The following is a 25368-nucleotide window of genomic DNA, read 5'->3' as shown; positions in this document are numbered from 1 at the left end:
GTAGTTATCCGTGGCTGCCCGTACTAAAGCATAATTCAATATAGTTCACCACAGACCCTTCCACGCGCTGGGCAATTTGCCAATCGCAGTAAAACGTAGTTCAAAGTAGTACGCCGTACCTATTCGTATTAATTCGCGTCCTGTATCCTTTTGTTCCCCGTTTCTCACCATTTCCCCGTACGGCTACGTACTTATCCATGTCCGTCCCCCACAGACCAATCCCGTCCGCACCGTAACTCAACGCACAGACATATCCGTATGTGTGACTAGCTGTAACATAATATTTTACAAGCCAAAAATGCCAAAGCTCAGCAAATATTCTCGACGGCGTGTCCGTCGGGGAAAAATGATTTTCATATTCATTTAAATGATAGTTCCAACTACTTTATAAAAGAAATTTCAATTTGATATTTTGTTCCTAACACTTTTTTTAATACGATGATATTTTCGAAAAATAAATGCGACAAAAATTACCGTTGTCCCTATTGCAAGTCAACAGATGGTACAGAGGGACAGAATTTACCCAAAACTATGTATTTCCATAGAAATAATCGATATATACCAAAGCGTTTTACTTTAGCTGTCGTAAATTAATTTTTAGATAAAGTATATTTACGTGTTTCTTTGTACTTTTGAATCTGCCACCCATGTTAGAGCCCGATCGAACCTTAGGATCGGGTTTTAACCTTGTGCTATACCTATATGAAATAGTTATTGGAATGTTCTACAAAAACATGTTAATTTTATTAAGATATCTTTAGTACTTTTGTCGTAATATTTGATTGAAAATGACAATTTAAAAAATGAATTCAGGCCCGGGACCCGAACCCATTTAGAGACCGATCTGACACAACCAGGGGATTCTGAATGTCTTTTATTGTTTAGTATTTAAATATCAAATCCTATGCGAAAAGTGCTGGTTTAACACTTTAATTTCGATTTCAAAAATTCGATATCAGGGCCATATCCGACACCCGGACCTTTGGGGTGAGAGGAAAAATGTTTTAATCTGACCTTAATCTTTTGCATATCGACTGCGTAACCCTGTGGAATTTTGCATGTTTATACCCATCATTTAAAGCCTTTACAAAATATCCATGATTTTATTTGATAGTCTAACAGCTGAAAAAATTGAGATAGTGAAAAGTGAAAATCTAAAAAAGTGTATTAATCTGGGATCTTGGAATTTTCTTCTGCCTCAATTTTTGCGATTCATTATTCTTAGGTCAGGGTTAGGGGTCTTGTCAAGGCCAACCGTTTGATAGATCTACTTGGGGACCAACCAAAGTCAGTCAGAAAATCCCGACTGGGTTCACTTTCTTAGTAAAAAAAGACATCAACTTGGACCCGTTTGAGTTTTGACTGTTTTTTTATGGTTACCACTATGTATTTTGATACCGGGGTCATCATTTAAATGTTCAGAATTACCTAAGCTTTATTTTTGAATGGAATGGCTGCAGGGGGACTTATTTTCTTAGCATAAAAATATTGTCGACACCGGTATGGGGAGCTTTTGTTAACCTTTACTGTTTTTACCAGTTATTCCCCTTTACTTAAAAGGGTCCATTTTAGCGCAAAGAAACGAATTTAGCTTGACAACATACGTTTGAAATGACTAAAATGTCATTCATATGACAAAATCAAAATAAAATTGAAAATAGAATCAAAAGTTCATCAATGCCATTTAAAGCATACTTAAAATGACAAAGTTAGCAAAATAAATTCTTAGTAGTAATTTAAATAATAGCATATAAAGTGCTTTTGATTAATTTTGAATCAACGGTTTTCATATTGTTGGCATAGTTAGCAAATTAATTGAATACTTAATTATTATCAAAATATCTGCATATAAATTCTTATGACTGAATTATAAAAATCACTTTAATTCTCATTGATTACAACATTAAAAGTAGTGTTACAATTAAAATATTATATATAAATAGGGTTAATGCACTTCTAAAAAGCAACATGGTAAATGAATTGGCATATTGAAATATCATCTACTATAATGTGTGAAGTGGCGGATATCCCCGTCTATACATATCTGCGATATGTCACATGTTTAATCGTAAAGCGCCCTTAAGTGTACATTTTATATGAAAAGGGCGCTCAACAAATCTGGTATAATAATAATAATAATTACTATAGAGTCTAAATTGTCATTATCCTTATAATTTTTCTTATGGAAGAAAAGCAAAATGTCTTCTTTTTCAAAGAACAAGCTTGATGCAAAGCTATTTGACATGATCAAACTCTGAATTGCTAGGCAACCTGAACATTTTGAAAAATGTGAACTTTATTTAAGGAATTTTAACTCTCAGTATCATTTTGTAATAGCATAACGAAAGAGAAAACAAACGCTACAACATAATTATCAATTTTGTTATTACGCAACTTTTCTTACAAATGTAACGAATTGAGAAAGTTGACCAGAAATGAAATACCTAAATTGATATTGGTAAAAGATTCTATTCGTATAATAGGTAGCTGCAAGGGTAATGTTGTCGCGATGTTTTGTTTGGCCATATCAGAATGTAGTATTTTATTACAATCCAGATGGTATTGAATGAATATAGTAATCCAAATTTACCAGTTCAGACTTAACTAAGTAGTATTAAATATAGCGTTTTTGGCATTTTAACCCCCACCCTGACCCCTTGTCCCTATTCTATAAGTGGACTTTAACCTTGCCCTAAACTTAGAATACTACTTAATACCCTGAAAATCTTTTAAATCTTTAGTTAAACCGAATGAAAACCTTTGGTTTTACCAAAAAAAAAAAGATTTAGTCTTTGATTCGGACTGACCCCTTGTCCATATTCTAAAAAATCCAATGCCGGACAATTAAAAACCAAAAAATAAACAACTTTTCATAGTACTATATGAAAACCTGTAGTAAAATATGATTAAACACTTCCACCAAAATATTTGTCAAAATCCTACCACAAAAACATGGTCATTTTAACCTGACTTAACTCTTATCCCCTATAAATTTTAACGACAACCGGTGTCATTTTCTTTAACAAGTTTATCAGTCATATCGTTTGTAAAGCGACACCGGTGTCGTTCTATTGGTATTTACTTTCATTCATAAAGTTAACCGATATGTTTACATTTGTAGTGCAATTCGTTTAAACTTCCTTGTGATCGATTTACGTTTTACAGCTGATTTAATATAAGTGTCATAGGTAAATCAAGTGCATTTTTAAAAATGATAATGCGGGAAACCACAAATTCAACCAATCAAAAGCCTGCCATTTTTCTGCCAACTTGGCAGACACTGCCACATGCTGCCACTTGGCAGAACTTGGCAAAACTTTGGCAGATTATATTATATATATTTATTAATAAAATGTAAAGGTGGTCTACAACCCCCGGAGGCAAAGCCTCTGGTCTTTGATCTTATCTTCAATTAGTAAGTACATTATTAGGGTACACATAGTAATTAAACTTTTAATTAAACTTTTAATTAAGCTTTTAATTAAACCTTTAATCCAAAAGTCTGTTTATACCATGGGATACAGGTTCATCCGATATGTAGAATCTGATGTGACTACCCATCAAAAGCATAAATGTTAATTCTGTAGATTCCGAATCGTCATAAGGTGAATATCAACATTGTTCCTTGTTTTAGAATAAATTTTAATTTTTTTCTTATACATAGATATTAACTTATCAGTGTCAAAGTCCTCAGCTGCCTCAGCTGTTATATTTACATTATCAAATATATCAAAAAATAAACATCATCCTGGGGCCTTGGATTCCGCCACCTAAATATAAAATGTGATATTGGGCTTTTAGTCGGTTTATACGGTTCACCCGGGAGCTCGCACCCTTTAATAAAATCTTAATATCATTATATAAGTTCCGTTTTTCCGACATAAACACACCACTCAAAAGCATATCTAGTACATCTATTTATATTCTTGGTTTGTGTTTATAAAATCTTTATAATCTACGAAAATTCCAGGTCTTATTTCAAATTCATTTAAATAATTTAAACCGGCCATATTTTCATATGTTGAATGAATCCAGGCACCACGACGGTCAAAATACTTTTTCATTTGTATGTAATCAAAAGTATGATTATAATAGTATTCAAAGAGAAACACTTCATGTCTCACTTCCTCTACCCTTTTTTCTATTTTCCTGTCTTTCTTTTTAAGTTTAATAATTATGTTAGCTAAATCATCAATTCGTTTTGTTGTAGCAACTTCAGAAGCAGATAAATTGTCAACAGTATTCTTTGTTCTAGCTAATTGTGTTTCTTGTTTTAAGAAAGCATCTTTTACTTCTATAATTTTTTCCCAATTATTTGAAATTTTTTCATCATTAGTAGCAATTTCTTCGACATTAGCGGTTATTGCTTTAGTATTAGCAGTAATTACTTGGGTATTAGCAGTGATTGATTCTCCTTGTTTAGCTAATATTTTAACTGCAGAGTCCAAATCATTTATTATTTTTTTAATTTTATCATTAATTTGATTATTAAATTTATTAATATCTTCTTGTAATAAACCTTTAAGTTTACTTAACTCTTCGTACTTTATATTGTGACTTGCATCAACATTATTAATCAGGTCTACAAGTTGTTTCTTCAAATTTTCTATCTGATTATTAACTGTGTTAATTGCTTTAGTATTAGCAATAATTGCTTCAGTATTAGCAGTAATTAACTCTCCTTGTTTAACTGATTTTTCAACTACAAAGTCCAGTTCATTTTTATGTTCTTCAACTTTAGCATTAAGCTGCGTCATATCTTCTTGTAATTTTTTTGTAATATTACTTAAGTCTGCATACTTTAAATTATGACGGTTGTCAACAATACTAATCCAATTTCGAATTTGTTTTTTAAAGTCATCTATTTTAGAATTAAGCTCTTTTTTAAAGTCCTCTAATGCTGTGTCATGGTCATCGCCTCTTTGTGAAGCTGCCTTTTCCAATTCAGATTTATATTCTGCAAGTTTATTTGAAATTAATTCTAATAATCTTTATGCTTTTTTCAGTTTCAGTATTTAGTTTATTTATTTCTGTTCTAATTTCTAACTGATACATATTTTGTAACTTTTTTTACAGCTTCAATAATCTTGTCTTTTAGTTCTTCATGTTTAATCATACTATCTTTTTAATTCTTGAACTTGAGTGTATAACTTTTCAAATTGGTTCTAAATACTGTTTTTATATTGTCATCTGTCAAATCAGATTTCTCTTCAAGTTCTTTAATAGAATCATCATAGCTTTCATTCTTCTTCAATTTTACCTTGTAATTCAACTATTAATAATGAATTCTTTTTAAAATCTTTTGTTAATTCTTCAATATTCTTTACTCTGCTTCTAATGTCTGTTTTATACTTTAATATCTTCAAGATTATAGTTATCTATTACACTTTGAATTTTTTATACACAAACCGTCTTGGAACTGCATCAGCGGGTTTATCCGGATTTCCTAGGTTGATTATTTCATTACCTCCCATATCTAATGCTCTATTCATTGTGTTATCAAGTTCCTTATTTTTATGAAGATATGATTCCATGTCCTTTCTAAGCTTTTTATTTGTTTTTTAGTAGCATAATCACTTAAATCAATATCAAATTTAACTTTACTTACACTTTCAGTTTCACTTATTTGTTTTGTATCATTAAAAACTCCCATTATATATTACCAGTAAAGTTTTTTTTTAAAAACTTCCTTGGTTTGTCAATATATAAGAAATCATATTTTTGATTTGTTGCATTAGCAAAAGTATCACGATCTATATTTTGTTCATTACAAATCATATCATTTTCTCGTTTACCTGGACTTTCAAATAAAATATAATGTGAACATTAATTCGAATATCTTTTGGTGTTTTATAGTAAGACTGACTTAAATAAATAACACAACAGTTTTTGTGACGTCCTTGAATAAAGTATTTTGTTATTTCATTTTGAACTTTTTATCTTCACATACAAAATCATCAAATATTACTACTTTTTGTTTTTCTGATTCAAGATCATAACATCAATTATTTCATTATTAGAACATTCAAGTATTTCATTTGGATCTACTTTAATTTTTTTTGCAATTTGACTTAAGTTGTTAATTAAATCTTGATATTTAGATTGTTCTAAGTTTTTAGCATATAAGTATAATTTATCATAATATATAAGAGGTTTTCGAAGTATATGCATTAATGTATTTGTTTTTCCAGATCCAGAAGATCCACATATTAACATTCTAAAACATGAATCTGACATAAAAGGATAAAATTGTTTAAAGTTATTGGATTTATCACTTTTTGTATCATAATTTGGAATTTCCATTTATATAATTAAAAACTAAAGTTTTAAAACTTTATAATACATTATTTTACATTATTTTACATTATTTTACAATATTTTACATTATCTTACATTATTATATAAATGCAATCAAAACTTAATGAAATGATAATAAGAAAAAAATTAGTCGGACAAAAGATGAGAGCTCTTAGAGAAGAAATAATGAGAGAAAAAATTAAGAAAGCTACAAATCGGGATATGTACACTGAAATTTATAAACCAATCACTGAAAAAATAGAAAGTCAAAAAGAACAATTATCAAGTCAGTTAAAAGCATTACCTGGAATTAAGGAGCAATTAGCGTTACTTCCAAAAAGTTTTGCTGATAAGATACACGAAATAGAAAATCTAAAAATGGCGAATGAGATAATGGAAAAACAACCACCTCCGGGACTACAACAACCATTACAACCATTAAAAGAAGGTGAGCATGATACAACTGAAGAATCAGAAGAAAAATTGGGAGCAAGGCCGAAAGAAAAAAAAATACATACAGTAAATTTAGATGCTGATTTGGATACTGATGTTTTAGAAGAATATGGATATTCCAAACCGTCTAAAATGTTTAAATTATTTACTGCAGATGAATCTGATCCTGATAAAATATATGAAGACAAAGTCCAAGATACAATAGGTAATGTTACTATGAATATCGTGAAGTTAAATGGTCCAATAGCTAGCAAATCAAAATCAAAAGATCCAAATAAGAAAGAAGAAGCAAAAGAATTAAAACATGAACAAGACGAACTGATAAAGTACAAGAAACGGTTGATAAATACTTTTAATTTATCTTCTATATTTAGTGGACAAGGAATAAAACATCATAACCCATATAAAGTTTCACCAAATGGACAATATGGTAATTTAATTATTAACTTAAATAAACTTTATGGTCAAAACAAATTAATTGCTAAGGATAGAATAACTGGAAAAGAAGTAATTAACACTAAAGTAGATAATGATTTGATTGATTTGATTAATAAAAGATATAACAATAAGAAAAAATATTCAATTAATTCAGGAAAAATATTTAAAGAATTAACAGAAAAATCAGGATTACCTATCAATAAAAGATCTATGAAATTTAAAAAAGTAATTAGAGGACAAGGTTATGACGTTTGTCCGTGTAATCCAAAAGAATTGGTTAATGACTTGGAGTTAATTTGTGCTTCAATTGATGCTGGAAATAACAATGAAGAACTAAAAAATGAAGGTATTAACATAATTGATGAACTATTAAAAATGAAAACATTGTTACCAGAACAACATGAAATGTTATATAAAAATTATTTTTCTTGAATTTAAATTTTAGTTAAAGTTTTTAGTTAAAAAGATATGTTTGATAATTATATAAATGGAACAAAAAATAGTATTAAGTTCTGAAACAGTTAAAGATAATAAAAATAAACCGAGTGATTTTACAATCAGATTTAGTCGTTCTTTAATTTTAGATAAAAATAAAACTTATGTTGTTGGTTTGGATAGTATTAACACTATGACCTACTCTTGGCATAATATTAGTGATGAATATGACAATAAAAGAATTCGTTATCATAATGGTAAGGATTGGAAAGATATTATATTTACAAATGGTTCTTACAGTTACACAGATATTAATAATTATATTAGGAAACATTAATAAGTAATGATGATTTTGAATTAATCAATCAGAAATTGCTCCAATAAGTTTGGAATTTGATTTAAGTAGTATTTAAGATTTTGATTTCAATTACAGATAATTTTAAGTTGGATTTGGAAATATCAATTTTCATACATTGCTTGATTTGAGAAAAAAAATTAGACAAAACTGAATGGGGAACTACAACACCAAATATAACTAACTCTATGGATACAATTTACATTCATTGTGTCTTATTGATAATCACTTGTTGATGGTAATTTCAGTGTATTATCTATGCTTTAAGTACTGCAGATTTAACAAGAGCTTATCCATTTACAAAAGAACCACAAAGAGTTGGATATTCTGAAATTAATAAATATATTATAAATTCAATTAGAATATATATTACAGATGTATTTGGTAGAATAATTAATTTTAATGAGGTTGAAACAAGTTTTACACTAATTTTAAAAGAAATTAATAAAACTAAGTTTTAAAACTTTAATTATGAATTAATAAATTTTAGTTTTATATAATGTACAAAAAAGTTTATGACAAAAATAAAGGAATATTTACTTATGTTGATGCTCACACGGAAAAGAAATCATACATGGAACAGTATCTTTGACACTTTAACGAAATTGTTTTCAAGCGGAGTTGCATCTTCAATTGGCACAGCTGGAAAAAAGCTTTGGAAACAGCAGGAAAGCAGCACTTGAAAGTAGGAACAAAAAAGGTTGGAACAGAAGTTGGAAATTTAGCTGCTGATAAAATTGTTGAAAAATTTAAAAAGAAACCTGCTCCGGCAGTTGGTAATTTAATTGCTAAGGAATTACAAGAAAAGAATAACAGTAAAAATAATAAAAATAATAAGGATGAGGAGGATATTCATATGAGAATAAATAGAATATTGTCAGGATCTGGAACACGTAAACGTATTAACAAATTAATTTATAAAAACTAAAGTTTTAACTTTAATAAAAAAAAATAAAAAACAGAATAAAAACTAAAATAAAAAAAATAAAATAATATATAATATATACATGTTTAGAACAAAACAATATTGTGAAAGATATGAATTAACTCCTATTCAATTAGATACAGCTTTAATATCTGTCTTGGGAAATAATGTTAAGCAACAAAAAAACGGATATCACTTTACAATTAATGATAGAAGCTCATATTTTGATTGGTTTAATGGTTATTTTGAAGTAAGTTTTAAAGTAAATAAGCTTGCTAATGGTAATAATTATGATGGTAATGATCAAATTGCTCTAATTAATAATGCAGCTTCATTAATTGATCAGTTAGTGGTTAAACAAAATGGAAAAATTGTTTATGATTGTAATAATTTATACAAAGTAATAAATGTAAAGAATTTAGTTGAACTATCTGAAGATTATGCAAAATCAACTGGAACAAATGAATTTATTTATTTAGACGTTAACGCTAGTGCTGAAAGCAGAAAAGACCAAGCTACATATAATTCGGGGTTTGCTGTTAGAAAGGATTTAATCCAAGGTGGTGCTGAGGTAAATGCTAAAATTCCACTAAATAATTATTCATTTTTTCAGGGTTTAGAAACTAATATTATACCTCCAAGTCAAATTCAAATAACACTACAGCTGACAGATGATGATGAATTAATTTTTAGAGCTAATGCTGCTGATGCTGTAGAGTAATTGTAACAAAATTAATTCTATGGTTCCACGTTTGGTTTTTAATGAATTTGGGTTTGAACTAATTGCTACTGAAAGATTTAAAAAGCAAGATGGTCAACCTTAGGAAATGGTGACACAATCAACTGATACACAACAAACTAATATAACCTTTAGAATAACGGCTGGTGTAATAAAACCACAACATGTATTTGTTTATTTACAACGACCTGACAAAAGTAATTCACAAGAACATAACCCACATTTATTAGATACATTTAAAATTAATGCAGCAAATGAAAATTGCATTTTGAGTTCTTGTCGTCTTGAAGTTGGTAATGGTGTTTTTTATCCAGAAACAGAATACACAAGTATATCAAGAATATATGATGATGTAATTAATTATTATTATAAACAAAATAATAAGACTACTGGAAGTCTGCTAAATAGATCAAACTTTAATAGATTGTTTGGATTTATTCATTTTAACTTGGAATATAAAAAGGAAGTAATAACAGAAGATCCTAAGCATATTACATTAACAGCTAAATTAAATATTCCACCAGCAGCTAATATTCGTGTTTACGCAATTGTATTGTATGAAGAAACAGTTGAAATAAATACTATTGGAAATGAACTTGTCATTGTTTAAATGAACTTGTCATTGTTTAAATAAAATAAATATAAATTAAATAAAATAAATATAATTTATATATAATGACATCAAATTATATTGAATATAAAGTTAACCTTACAGATGGACAAAACAAAAATTTAGCCCGAGCCTACAACAACAAAATTCCACATACTTTTAGATTAAAACATGAACAATTACATGGAAACTTCCCTTTACTTTTAACAAAAACACAAATTAATCAAATTAAAAAAGCTGTTGCAAATAATAAGGGATTAGAAATTACAATTTCAAAAAGCCAAATGTCCAGTCAAGGTCAAAATGGTGGATTTTTAGGAGCTTTGGCTGGTTTGTTAGGAAAAACAATTCTTCCAATGGCAGCAAAAATAGCTCCAAAAATATTAGCCCCTCTAGGCATTGGAGCCCTTTCTGGACTGGCCAGTACTGGTGTTAGTAAAATACTTGGAAATGGTATGATTTCAGTAGCTAATGATAAGAGAAATATGATATCACCATATCTTACACCTAATCAAAGAAAGCAACTAGTAGGATCTGGAGTGATTAAATTAACACAAAACAAAAACAAGACGGTGGGTTTTTAGGTATGTTGGCTGCTAGTCTAGGAATACCTTTGATTACATCTTTGTTAAGTGGAAAAGGATTACAGATTGATTCTCAACGAAGACCTTACAGACGAATTCCTATAGTAAAAAAAAAATAAAATTTATAAACAAACCTATTTCTAACTTTGAAATTGAACAATGGGTAAAACAATTAAAAATTAAAAACTTTAGGGGTGTATTTAGTAGAAATAATTTACCAAGAGTGAAACTCTCGGAGACCACAGGTCTACCAAAATTAAAATTAAAAGAAAAGGACGAGTGTGGAATTATAAATTTGGACGACTCTATTGGTCCTGGAACACATTGGGTTTGTTACTTAAATAATATGTATTTCGATCCATTTGGACTTCCTCCACCAAAAGAAGTAATTAAGTATATACCAAATGTAAAATACAACAATGTTCAATATCAAGACAAAAAAAGTACACTTTGTGGATATTATTGTTTATTTTTCATTAAAATGTTACAAGACAAAGTACCATTGTATGATTTATTGTATAAAATACTAAAAATTAATAATGTAAAACAAAATGAACAAACTATTATAAATTATTTTAACTAATAAGGACATTTATTTAACTGGAATAATTAATATAATGGGAATATTCAATAATATAAATGAAAAAGTAAATAAAATAGAAAGACAATTAATAAGAAAACCTCCATTGTTTTTAACATGTTATACCCAAGATACCGATGGTGGATTATTTCAATGGAAAACTGTAAATGCTAGTCCTGGTTTAGTTCAAAATGGTAATAATGTAAGAATTAATTTTAATTGCATCTTAATTATTCTTGTTGATGCAATTAAATTAGATAAAGGAGAAGCTAAATTACAAATAAAAAATAAAGAAAATGTAATTCTTCAAAGTTACAATGCAAAAAATAACAGAAAAAATGAATCTATTTCTATTAATTATGCAAATGAATTTAAAATAAATGATGTTATTTATATTAATTCTTTAAACGTTATGAATATTCAGTTAACAATTTATGGTTCTATAATTTAAGTTTTAATTTAAGAGTTAATTTAAGAGTTAATTTAAGAATAAGCTAATGTATCAATACCATTATCAAGAATATATCTTTTATCATCATAACATGATAAAGATGTTTTATTTATAACATAACTGGAAAGAATGTGTTTATCAGAACGAATAACTTTAAAGGTGTGATTAGTTTGGGTTGAATTAAACAAAGTATCTTTGTAATTTTTATGAACTATTGTTTTCTTAACAACAAGTTTTTTAATTCCTTTACATTTTTAACATTAACTTCATTTTCTAATAAATATGAATACATTTTACTTCTTAATCCGACAAATTCAACAATGGGAATGCCGGCAGCTTCATCTTTAAATTTTCCAATTACTTTTTTATTATTATCAAAATAAAATTCTGATTTTGGGTTATAATCACTATTATCAAATAAATCTTTGTCCTTATAAAAGTCTTTATACGCATCTTTGGTTTTATTTCATAACATAATGATTTTCAGTGTCATAAACAATAATTTACAATTACTCTCGTACTTTTCCTTAATGTAATTATAATGAAAATCATACATTAAATATTTTGATAAATCTAGAATGCACATTCCAACATAACAAGGTCTGTTTAATAACAAACTTTCTTTTATTCTATGAATACCGAAAAGGTTAGAGTTAAACATTGTTGAACTAACAAATGAAGGTTTGGCTATGTATTTTAATAAAATATTTTCATCATGTGTTAATTTAATATTAACCCTCTTGCGTAAATTCTCCATCGTCTTACCGAATACAGAGTTGTCATTAACTTAAAAAGTCTTTTCAAATGAATTTTTTGCTTTAGATCTTTTTTGAGTATTAAAATCAATATATTTTTTTAACCAAGGAGATGAATCAAAAGTTAATATTTTATGTATTTTTGTTACTTTTAAACCCTAATTGTGTATATAGTTCAAGATTTTTAAAATGAACTACATAATTTTGTTTTTTCATTAAAGTTGGAACTAACTTCTTTACATTACTTTTTCCTATTTCAAATTCTGTTTTAATATTTTTACTATAATCAGAAAACCATTGATCTGGTATAATAATTTTTTCAGGAGCTAAAGGATAATCATTATGTACAGTATGTAATTCTTTTGGATATTCAAGATCACATTCAACTATAAAGTTAGTTTTACCTTTTGCAATTAATTTCTTGAATTGTTTTTCGGATATAAATTTAAAGTTTCCAGAGGTAAAGGTTGACACATAGCCCAACCGTAAAGGTTATTGGCGTCGAGGTACATAATGTATTTGCTTTCTTCTTTGAATTATAATCTTTCATATATTTATTGTTTGCTTTACTGTATCTGTTTGAAATATAACTTATTTCCTCCTCTCAGTCCCCTTTTCAATAAAAAGATACATATCAATATCAGTTATTAAATCTAACTTAATTCCAGTCATTTTAACATTGCATCCCAAGCTAACCAGGCTACTAAAATAATGACAAGGATCTAATTTGTAGTACTCTAAACATAGTTTTCTAAAATTTTCAAATACATCAGCTAAAAGTAATACGTCAGTTTTTAAATATAGATCATGATATTCTCCCATTGTTTTAATTTTAAATTTATTCCAAACATTTTTAGCATGTTCGTATTCGTTGTCAGATATATGTGTTTCATTTAAAATGGAATAAAACTCTTCTTTAGAAGGTAATTCTGTTTCTTTAAATTTTTTAAATGAATCCATGTAATCATATGGATAACACACCTTTTTTTTTAATAATTCAACACTTTTCAACAATTAAATTCTTGAGATAAGTATTTAATTCTGGAATATTTTTACTAAGTTATCCAATGATTGAGACATAAATTGGAATGAATCAATAAAAACCAAGTCGGAAATCATAAATGCCATATATCTTTCATATTGTTAGGAATAACATTAATTTCTTTTTTAAATTTCCCTATTTGTTGCATAATAAAATGACCGTCATAACCTCTTAAATTATGAAAAATAACAGGAATTTTATGTGTTAGTTTAAAATTAATATTACATTCTGAGTGAGCACTTCCTCTAAATTTTCCTGTTATATGACAATGGTCTCTTACTTTGATTGAATCTTCTATATATTCTTTTTTCACAGATATGACAAAACTTTTGTTTTTAAATCGGTGTGAATCTTTTTTAGACATTCTTAGTTCTTTGTTAAAGTGCTTTTTAAATATTTCTTTACAATATTTCCTCTTCTCAAGCATTTTTTCAATAAACTTATAAACTGCATTAGGACCTCTTAAATCGGGTTGGTTTAGTATTTTATCGTCATAACAACAAACAACTTTATAGCCGTAACCACAATCTATATGATTTTGATATGGTTCAGTAAATGAAGATTTAGTTGATGGTAAAGCAGTTAAAACTTTTTTAGTTATTGATTCAAAATCAGCATAAATTACAAAAGGTACTGCTAAACCTTAGATAATTTTTAAATTGTACTTTACTTCCCTCTTTTGGCATTTTTACGCCTTGGATACCATTAATAGCTAAACAATTTGGTATGTGTTCATTTAATATTCTTTCTTGTGAAAAATGTTGCAGACAGCTTTTACAGAAGTGTTTTTTATGTTGATATTTTGTTTTTTGAAACATTAATCTATTAAAGTCTTTTATCCAAACATAATGTTGTTGTTTTTCGTTGGTAATTAATAACATGTCACATCTTTCAGAATAATGATATTTTGATATGTACAATGGATAAATACTATTTTCTTCATAACCAAATATATTAAATGATATTTCATTTAAAACTTCTATTTTAGGTATTTGATTTAATGTAACAGGAATTTAATTCCAGAATAATCAAGATCGTTTATATGTTTTTTATATTTTGAAATATTTTGAGGATTTTTTTCAACAGGAAATTTGTAAGCTAAATGACACCATCTAAAACATTCGTTATCATCATTCTTTATATTTATTAATCCTTTCATTGGATGTTGTAATGGTTTTGGTAATTTTAAATAACTTGAAGCAGCCAACGGACTATACTTATATCTATTTATATAATGAGCATCAACTGACTCTATTCTCCAGCCACTTCCTTCAGAAATCCAATTACCAATTCTATTTATTATTTCATCAAAAGCTTGATGTAAAGTTTTTTTTTATTTCGTTTGTGTTAATAATTTCTAAAGCCTTTGATTGAAAATAAGCTGATTTATATATTGTATCAGTTTTATCATTTTTTGCAAAAGTTATTTTTAAAACAACGTTTATTTTTATACCTTTTAAAGTTTTAAGTTCAGATTTAAGTATTTCATAAGAGTCGTTTATATTTAAATATAATTGATTCTTTGGATCTTGTCTATATGTAATTTTAATTTCAAATTTCTTATAATATTGTTTTGTAGATCTCTCGATTTCCATCTATATATTATATTTAGAAAATAAAATTCGTTAAGCAAAAAAGGATTAAAAAAATAATTAAAAAAATAATTAAAAAAATAATAAAATAAATAAAGTTTTAAATTATCTTTAAGAAGAAATAAAATATTTAAATTTATATCTTTTTCCATTAGTTTTGATATTCCACATTTTACTCGGTTTTCTCCTTTGCAGCACATTGTTATTAACCCAGAATTAATACCAAGGTCTTTAGAAGCTGCATAATTGCTTTTATATGTTTTTTCTTCATTAGTATCACAGTCGGTTACAATAACTTTTTAGGATTGTTTCGAATATTATTTGGTTTGGGACAATCACATAACTTTTTAAAACTAGAGGTTTTTAGTACTCGAGGGTACAGCATTTTCTTCTTCAGTTTAATAGACAACCACAGTCTCATTCAAATAAAGTTCTTTTACGAAGATAAGGATCTATAACATTTTGTAATTTATCAATAACATGATTTTTATATTCATCGCTAACTATTGATCAAGTTTTGATTTAATAACATTTCTTCTTTTAAGAACTTTCTTATATGAATTTTTGTCTGGATTCATTATTTCTCCTAAAGTGCTAGATAATTTTGGCATAATCATTCTATCTACCTTTCTATTAACCATCTATATATAATATACTTATAGAAAAAAATCTCTAAAAACACACGTAAAAAAATTTAATACAGCTCTTCTTCTTTTTTACTTTTATATCCGTTAAGTTTAAATTCCTTCATATACGTTTCAAAGGCATTGAATATTTTTTTTTTTTTCTGCATTTCTAATAGTATTGTAAAAATATCCTGAATAACTTGTTTCTCTTCTTCTTTATTTACTTTTCCAATCCGTGCTTTTGTTATAAGTTGTTTTATTTTGTGATGATGTGCTTTTAAAATAAATTTCTTGTCGTCAAGTTTTAGTCTGTTAGTAAATATGGTAATTACTGATGGAACAGCGCCAGCAACTGCTACAAATATAGGAATAGCTGGAACAAGTGCTAATGCAGCTGAACAACCAAAAACACCTGCTGTAATATATAATCCGGTACTTACTCTTCCACAAAATTTATAACTTTTTCTGTAAGCAGCAGCTAGTTTAGTTAAGTGAATGATTAACTGATCTATTGTTTCTATTCCATTATTAGAAATTAAATTTTTATGGACCATTTATATAATATATATTTTAAATTAAATTTCTTCCAATTCACTAAATGGTACCCAACTATTAAATTTTTCACTATAACCTTTCCATTTTACTAAAGCTTGTTTTTTCTTATAGTCTCGTCTAATAACTTTTTCTATTCTAAAAACTTCTTGTGTAGTAGGTAAAAGTTCTTGTTCATAAAATGAACCTTGAATTATTTCATTATTTAAATCTTTAATAGTGTATGTTCTGGGATTTGTATTATTAATTTTATAAATTATAAATATTTCCTCTGTCCAGTTTGGTGTATATCCTTTTTCAAAATGTCTTTTAAGTTTGCTTAAACGAACTCGATCACCAATTTTAAATTTTGTTTTACTTTTTGGTATCTTTAAATCACCATATAAATTAAAGTAAACAGTACCTTTATTTAAGTTTTTACTAGCTCGGTTGGTGTCATTTTTATACTAGAATGTTTTGTTTTGGTATATTTATCAACCATATCCTGCAAATTATCTAAATAAGTATAAGTGTTATTTGCTGTAAAATATTTCCACATTATTCTTTTTTAAACTTCTATTAAATCTTTCTATTACTAACAGCCTTTCCTTCATTAAATGTATGATACATATTAATCTTATTTTTATTCAAAAATGATTCAAACTTTTTATTATAAAATTCTTTTCCTTCATCTACCCATAAATTTACTGGTAATCGTCCTTTTAAAATTATTTTTTCAAAATGCTTCAGTAACAGATTCTCCAGTTTTATTCTTTAATGGAATAACCCAAGCATATTTACTAAATATATCAATAACGGTTAACAAGTACTTTACTCCTTTATTATATTTTGAAAAAGCTTGCATGTCAACTAAATCAGCTGACCAAGTATCATCAATATCATTAACTATCACTCTTCGTTTCCTAAATTTCCTTTTAATTGGTTTGTGTAATTCTTCTGCTAATTCATCGCTCCATGTGATTCCGGGGGTATACTCTACCCCCTTTTCCCGTTTTTTGATTTTTGTCCGAGACCAAGTGTATTTCGTTTGATACTGGTTTTACAACTAAATGTTTGCAATCTTTTCTCCAAATGTTTTTGATTTAGTTTTATTTAAATTGGAAAGCATTATGCTTATCACATGTACCCTTTTTTTACACACTGTCATAGCAAAAGTCATGGTCCATACATACTGCATCCAGTTCATTGACAGGGGTCCATTATCTAGGATTTCCTGGCCCACAATAATTATATCCTGGAAGTGTTAAACCTTTCTTAGGTAATAAAGGTAACATTGCTTTGTGAATATCTAAATTACCCCCTGTACTTTTAACAAACTTTGATTTCATTTTTCACAAGATGAACAAGTAGCCTTTATCATTTTTCTCCCGTTTTTTGTTATAACATAATGAGGATTTATATTATCAGTAAATTTTCTTTCTTTCAAACAATATATTTTATTCTGTAAACTCATCTATATCATATGTATTTAAAACTTTTTAGTTGGTTTTAACTGGGTTTAAAACCTGTGGATTTTAAATTGTCCGGCATTGGATTTTTTAGAATATGGACAAGGGGTCAGTCCGAATCAAAGACTAAATCTTTTTTTTTTTTGGTAAAACCAAAGGTTTTCATTCGGTTTAACTAAAGATTTAAAAGATTTTCAGGGTATTAAGTAGTATTCTAAGTTTAGGGCAAGGTTAAAGTCCACTTATAGAATAGGGACAAGGGGTCAGGGTGGGGGTTAAAATGCCAAAAACGCTATATTTAATACTACTTAACTAGTTTACTAGAACCTGCAACTGAATTAATTAAAATATTTATCAAATATCAAATAAGTGTCCATTAACCAAAATGAGAGTCTAAATTGCCACCGATAAGGAAAAAAATCTAGAAATTTATATGATGTATTTTATTTATAACACTGGCGAATTGCGAACTTGTAACAGAAGGAAAAAAACGGATTATGACCGCTTTTGCAATACTTGTCAGTATAAAGAATACAATGCTGGTGTTTTATTTGTTCATGAAAAACTGAGTCTCTGTTGTGTGGGCAAGTCATACATGCGTCGTCGTTTAATTGCAATAATTCTACAGATACTCTATTCGTCATCTTCTTCATATCTGATAACATCACTGATACTAGATATCAGTATCAGTATCAGCCCTTTCAACATTATCACCAGCTACACACTTGTCTTGTCCGTATCACTTTTCACATTATCACGAGTGCTTTCGGACAAATTATATGCTTCTTTTTCACTCTGTATATTATCAGTTGTAAAATCGCTATTTCTACAAACATTGTCCACATAGCAACCAACTACACACTCTTCCATTTATCAACAATCACGCATTTCTAACTATTTAAAACATTGACGGGGGCTAAATTCAAAGTACACCCTGCTACATGATGCACAAAATGATTATTCATTAAAGATACAAGTGCATAAGTAAATTACAATTAAGTTATTTTTGGAGTGAAAATGATCATTTGTGTATTTTATTTATCAAACTGTTCACTGTTGAGATTAAATCATCCAAGAATCCTATGTTTTACATAGTGTCTTATCTAAATATCATTTACTTACTATATTACATGTTTTGAAAGTTGGAGTAAATCGTCTTAATTCTAATGAATTATTCAAGCCATTAAATTTCTGCTTAATTTTTTTAATTGCTGCTTTATGCACATGTCGCGGAGATAGAAGTCTGTATCTTGTGCGTGTCAACTATTCGTTTCGTGTTATTTCCCTTGTTGCAGTTAGAAAAAGAGACACAGAAGACCTTTTATTTATCACCAGATGCCAACTGCACTTTGCTGATCAAACTTTTCCGTTACAGTATTTGCTAAAATATTCTATTCTAGCCAATTAAACAACCACTTCATGGAGGGGCGTCTTACATTAATGTTACGTCCCCTACACAAGGTTGAGCAGTGGATTAAATTTTGCCAGGTTTTAACTTTGTCTCCTGCCTTGACACAGGATAAATACCTTTGGTTATTCTCATTATCGCCAAACTTAAGTACATTAATTATAATTATTATTGTTATACCAGATTTCTATATCGCCCTTTTCATGATAAACACGTTCAATGTCGCTTTACATATAGCAAACGCAGCCACACAGGGCGCAAAATTCATCCTCTGCTAGAACAGACACAGAGTGATCTGACCAGAGAGACAGGATGAGATAAATCCCCAAGAATAGATAGAGAGAAATCATTTTCAATAATATCATGTCGGGCTAACTTAGCCTAGCTCCTTACGAATAGACAGTCTGGTTCGTTGACGTGCCCGGTGTATAGCAACGATACGCGAAGCCGTCTTTCTTTGGACGAACCAGTAAATGCCTGTTGGTAAGTTGGGAGACACCTAAAAGAATCTCAGAAATTTCTAGTGCCTGGACACTTACTATCGAAATGGTTGGGTCATATGATATTTGAATCAATGTCTTCGCTTACGTAAACTACAGGCGTAGCGTTAGCTTCGGCCTAAACTCCTTTTTCAAAACTGTGGGATTTAGAACAACTGTCACGAACGTGACTCACCCCAAATCACCCCCACCACATACACACACACACGCGCGCGCGCGCGTGCGCATACATACACAAGCAGACTAAGCTGTTTGTTTGGTCATGAATGCAGTTTGGGTTGTGGCTCCAGGATGTTAACATTTCTATTTTCTTTGCAGTGTAAAAATCAATTGCTACAACATTTAGATAACTGTTTCAAAATTGATCACACCAACTATGCTTGTAAGCACAAAATAATTTTGCGTTTTTATCTTACTTCAGTTGACTGGAGCTGTCAAAATAAAGGGGGAAATGTTCATTTCCTTCGAGCCAGAAGATAAAGCCAACGATATTTACGAGTTGGGGATGTTCCTGCGTGGTCTGATTCATATTAAAAAGAAGAAGTGTTAGAACATTTATCATAAAGTTGTAAACTCAAAATGGTGTCTTCGTAACCCCCAAATGTCGACGTATAGTACAGGTTTTGATGATAGTGCTATGCATTTTGAGACGTCAGAGAGCAGTTTACATCGGAATTTTTTTTTGTCATAATATTATATTCTATTATACATAATTTTATAAAAAAAAATTTTCTTCATCGTATTTGACACATGTTACTTGCATGCGGATCTTTAAATATTATATGTCTGCACTTATTATGAATGTGATACCTAAGATTTATTATGTATTCAACAATTTGCTTTGATTTAATTCATAGTTCTATTTCAACATTATTTTTGTCAATTTACATTAAACTGTTCTTAAAATGTGTGTATATTAATGTTACCGTACTTCAAAGAACACTTCCACGTTGATGTACAGGTTTTTACTCAGTAATTTAGAGACATTTACACAGGCAATGCAATTTCCAATTTCAGATTTTTTCTTCTCCTGAGAGTCACACTTTTGAAAAAAATTATTAATCTTATTTACATTTGGACATCTGAAGTTTTTTTTTGTTCTTAACAATATCATCTGAGACATCAAATGCAATCGAAATTGACATCCGCTACAAAATAAAAATTAAATTTAGCATAGTACTTAATTTAATGCTGCTATGAAATAGACACATTCTAGCTAGAAAATAAAACGATGGCAACAAGATCTGTAGATTTCAGTTTAAATCTGGTTTCTTTCCAAAATTTTGCAATGGTATAACATACAGCTCCAAATTTTTGAAAATTGTGTTACCATAATGTTGCAGCATTTCTAACTACACTTCTTACATCTTAATTTTTCCATATTTTTTTTTAATATTGTTTTTAATTTTTTTGTTGTTTTTTATTGTTGTTTTTTGTTTTTCTTTTTTAATAGTATTTTTGAACGTTATTTGGCTTATTTTTTACTTAATTCATACAATGTGTGCTAGACTGTTTCGTGATAAACTTAAATTAGATTTTAATTTTGGTATCTTTAATTTTATCAATGTTGCTTGTAAGCTTTATAATTTGGGTGCGTTTAGCATTTTGACAATTGATTTATAAAGATAATATTTTGATGTAGCTTAGTACCAAACGATCCTTATATATTTTTGTTTAAATTCATTTGTAAAGTTTTCGAAACTAAACAAAGAAATGCATTCATGACAACACTAAAGCATTCTTTGATTGGGTACTACCGTATCAAAATGTATATCACATTGGAATATGTAAATGGCATAAAATATATTACTCTACTGGTCTTTCTGTCAATATCACATTAAACTGTTCTTAAAGTATGTATGTATATTAATGTTACCGTACTTCAAAATACAAGTTCATGTTAATGTACAGCTTTATACTCAGCAATTCTGAGAAAATATTCATTTACAGGTAGTGCAATATCCAATTTCAGAACTGTCCTTCTCTTGAGAGTCAGACTTTTGAATAATATATTAATTTTGTTTACTTTTGGACATCTGCAGTTTTGTGTGTTCTTAACAATATCATCTGAAACACCAAATGTAATTAAAATTGACCTCTGCAACAAAACAGAAATTAAACGCCATAGTACTTAGCTTATTGTTGCCATGAAGTAGACACATTCTAGCTAGATAATAAAGCAATGGTAACAAGATCTGTAGATTCTAGTTTAAATTTGGTTTCTTCTTTAGTTATGATTAAACATACAGTTCCAGATTTCTAAAATTTGTGTTACCTTTACGTTGCAGCATTTCAAACCACACTTTTTACATTTTTTTTGTCCGTTTATTTTTTCATCTTTTTTAATTGTTTTGTTGTTGCTGTTTTTTTTAATTGTATTATTGAAGGTTATTTGGCTAAATCTATACTTACTTAATACAATGTGTGCTAGACTGTTTCATGATAAACTTCAAATTAAATAAAATGTTGGTACCTTAAATTGTATCAATGTTGCTTAAAAGCTTTTGAATTTTGTTGTGTTTAGCATTTTGACAATAGATTTTTTTTTTGTTTAACGTCGCGCCGACACATTTTAGGTCATATGTCGACTTTCCAGCTTTGATGGTGGAGGAAGACCTCAGGTGCCGCTCCGTGCATTATTTCATCACGAGCGGGCACCTTGGACGCGTCTTTTTCGTACGCCAGTATTTGGTTTTTATAGTACACTGTCGTTTGTAACCCCGCTCGAAAATGTTTGAGACATTTAGCCAAATATACCAAATTATTCCATCGCTTAAGACAAAATCAGTACAAAATCTCCTCTGGCAACAGCGACTGGATCCAGAAATGACGTCATCAATATGGGCACCGACTATGAAAATAATACTGCTAAATAATGTCTGAAGAAATCAATAGAAAGAGTTATAATATCAGAGACCTTACCATGAAACAAGCTAATTCGGCAATATCAATTCTTATATTTACAATTTTAAATCATACAAATGTACAGAACCCATTTTAATAGTTTTATGTGAGCCCCGTCCAAATATCTTACATTTTTTACATTCGCTATTACCTCTTGATATTGTTTTAGAATAAGCGAATACAATTTACCGAAATCTGCTTTAAATCAGTATCCAGAATGAAAGAAATATGATGAAAATCCAAAACAAATCATTATTTGTCCATGCAAATTGTGTGTATAATTATTTACTATTGAACATCTTCAGTTTTGTGTGTTCCTTATGATAGCAGCTTACACGCCAGTGTAATATGAAATTGACCTCTGAAACGAATCAAATAAAAACAAAAATCGATTTGCCATAGTACATTTTTAATGATGCCTGTATTTGGTTTTATTTCCTACAACTATGCAATGGTAAAACATACGGTTCAAGTTTTCTGAAAATTAATTTACCATAATGTTATAGCATTTCAAACTACACATTTTACACTTTAATTTTTTTACATGTTTCTGTTGTTGTTTGTTTGGACTATTTTGTTTTGTTTTAGAAGTGTATTTTTTAAATTATTTGGATTAATCTTGTGAGACATACAATGTGTGTTAGACTGTATCAGGATAACTTTAAATAGATTAAAAGTAAATTTTAGTAACTTTGATTTTATCAGTGTTGCTTAAAAATATTTGCAATTTAGTTTGTTTAGCATTTTGACAATACATTTATAAAGATAAAAACATTATGATGTTGTTTAATAACATTCGAATTTTACATACTTTTGTTTAGACTCATTTTTAACGTTATGTAAAAAAGAAATATACAGTACATTCATGACAACACTAAGGTATTCTTTGATTTGGTATGACTATATCAAAATGAATATCACTCTGGAGTTTGTAATGCAAAACGAGCTTGACAGTTTAAAGTTTAAAAATATTGGGACAACCTAGGCTAGAAAAAAATGATATTGCATAGAAAGTTATGCGAATGATTGTTTCTGTTGAATGCATAGTTATGGAATTTATTCAAATTCAAAATGTGATATTTTCGCATTGTTCTGCATTTTCTACTTGACAGTAAAACTCTGAAATAAGTTATTTCTATTTTCTAGTGTTACGTGTTGTTAATAAAAATCACAAAATCTATTTGTTGTTACTGTTTAACCTATATGTAAGTTATATTTATTTTTGTACAATAAGCTATCTAAATGGCACTTCGTCCATTCAGTGTATTTCGTAAACTGTATCTATTCTTTGTAAATAGTTACAAACACCTTACAACGAACAAGAGCTTCTCATATATGGAATACTTCCAGCCCTGTCAATCCTAAAAATGACCCAGCTTTGGAATGTATAGTAAATGTTTAATGGTATTCTGTTAGGAAATATGTTGTTATTGAAGAATCTGAATGACGCACCATTCAAGATGGCATCCAAGATGGCCGCAAACATCAGAAAATATATATCAGTGGTGCAATAAATAAGTTACAACCCGTAAATGGTGCACTTCACCATTACCGTCCCACCCCCAAGTCCAAAGTCAAAAAAGAAATATTCCCGCCAGGTGAATCACTACACACTCAATGACAACAGAATGCAAGCTATGTAAAACACATCAATCTTACCAAAAAGACACATTCATAAAAGGCCTCCTCAAAAATATGGATACATGACGTATCGCTATGACTTCCAGTTCATCAAACGTGCAGAAATATCTTAGATATAATGCAAAACACAACATAATTTTAAATTATAAGATAAGACAACCATTCTTGTAAAAACGGAATACACCACGTTAAAAAAATATTAGATCAGACAGAATTTACACGTTTGGATAATATAAAGTAAGAAGTAGCAAACATATTAGTGGAAAACAAATAATATTACTAGATAACTCTCACAACTATCACACAATTGTAGTTACAAAGTTGTAAAATATAAAATTATCGTAATACATTAAACGATCGTATTACATAAAATAAGACACAAAATTGCACATTTGTGAAGTATAATTAGATACACATTTTGGAAGTATTGACGGAGATTACTCCATTTAAATGCAGCAGAAATAAGTTTCTCAACTTTATATTTATATTGTGTCCTAATCATTCTAGAATATTCTTCATTCTTGCATTAATCAGGCTCTTCAGAAATATTCCGAGTTCGTAAATGTTTTGTACTTTCTCCTCCAGCTTGAAAGCAATTATAAGTTCTCCTTTAATCTTTACTGATTCAGTAACCTGAACTAAAGGAACACACACACACACACATATATGTTTAGTCAACCACATTGATATAGACATAAAAAATGTTATCAAATATTTCCTAAATGTAGTTATTTTCTAACCTGCAGAATGAAACGAAAACTTTCAGAAGGCTAATTTGCAACTAATCTGCAATCAATAAGTATTTTACGTGTAATATACAGCGTTCCGTAACGATCGTCTTGATAATTTCAATAACGATTGGAAATGTTTCCTCCCTTTACTTTAAAAAACAAAATTTGTATACCACTGTAGTCTTCTTACTTTTCTTTTTTTTCTTCTCTCACCTATTAACATATTATTGTTATTTTTAACCATTACATTCCTTTAAATGGCCAACAACTACTATATGTACATGTTAAAATAGTACAATGTA

General features: G+C 28.6%; 1 protein-coding gene across 1 annotated transcript in view; it reads left to right on the top strand.

Moving 5' to 3' along the window:
- Positions 1 to 23874, top strand: part of LOC123562098 (G-protein coupled receptor GRL101-like) — a 66242-nt gene extending 42368 nt beyond the window's left edge. The window contains exon 12 of the mRNA XM_045354751.2: positions 20212 to 23874. Coding sequence (XP_045210686.2) covers positions 20212 to 20340 — 129 coding nt within the window. The 3' untranslated portion in view covers positions 20341 to 23874. The remainder of the gene's footprint in view (positions 1 to 20211) is intronic.
- Positions 23875 to 25368: the final 1494 nt, after the last annotated feature.

This window comes from Mercenaria mercenaria, chromosome 15, assembly GCF_021730395.1.
Source record: "Mercenaria mercenaria strain notata chromosome 15, MADL_Memer_1, whole genome shotgun sequence".
Lineage (NCBI taxonomy): Eukaryota > Metazoa > Mollusca > Bivalvia > Venerida > Veneridae > Mercenaria > Mercenaria mercenaria.
Note: the sequence above shows the minus strand (reverse complement) of the source record. Positions and strands in the feature narration are given on the sequence as shown.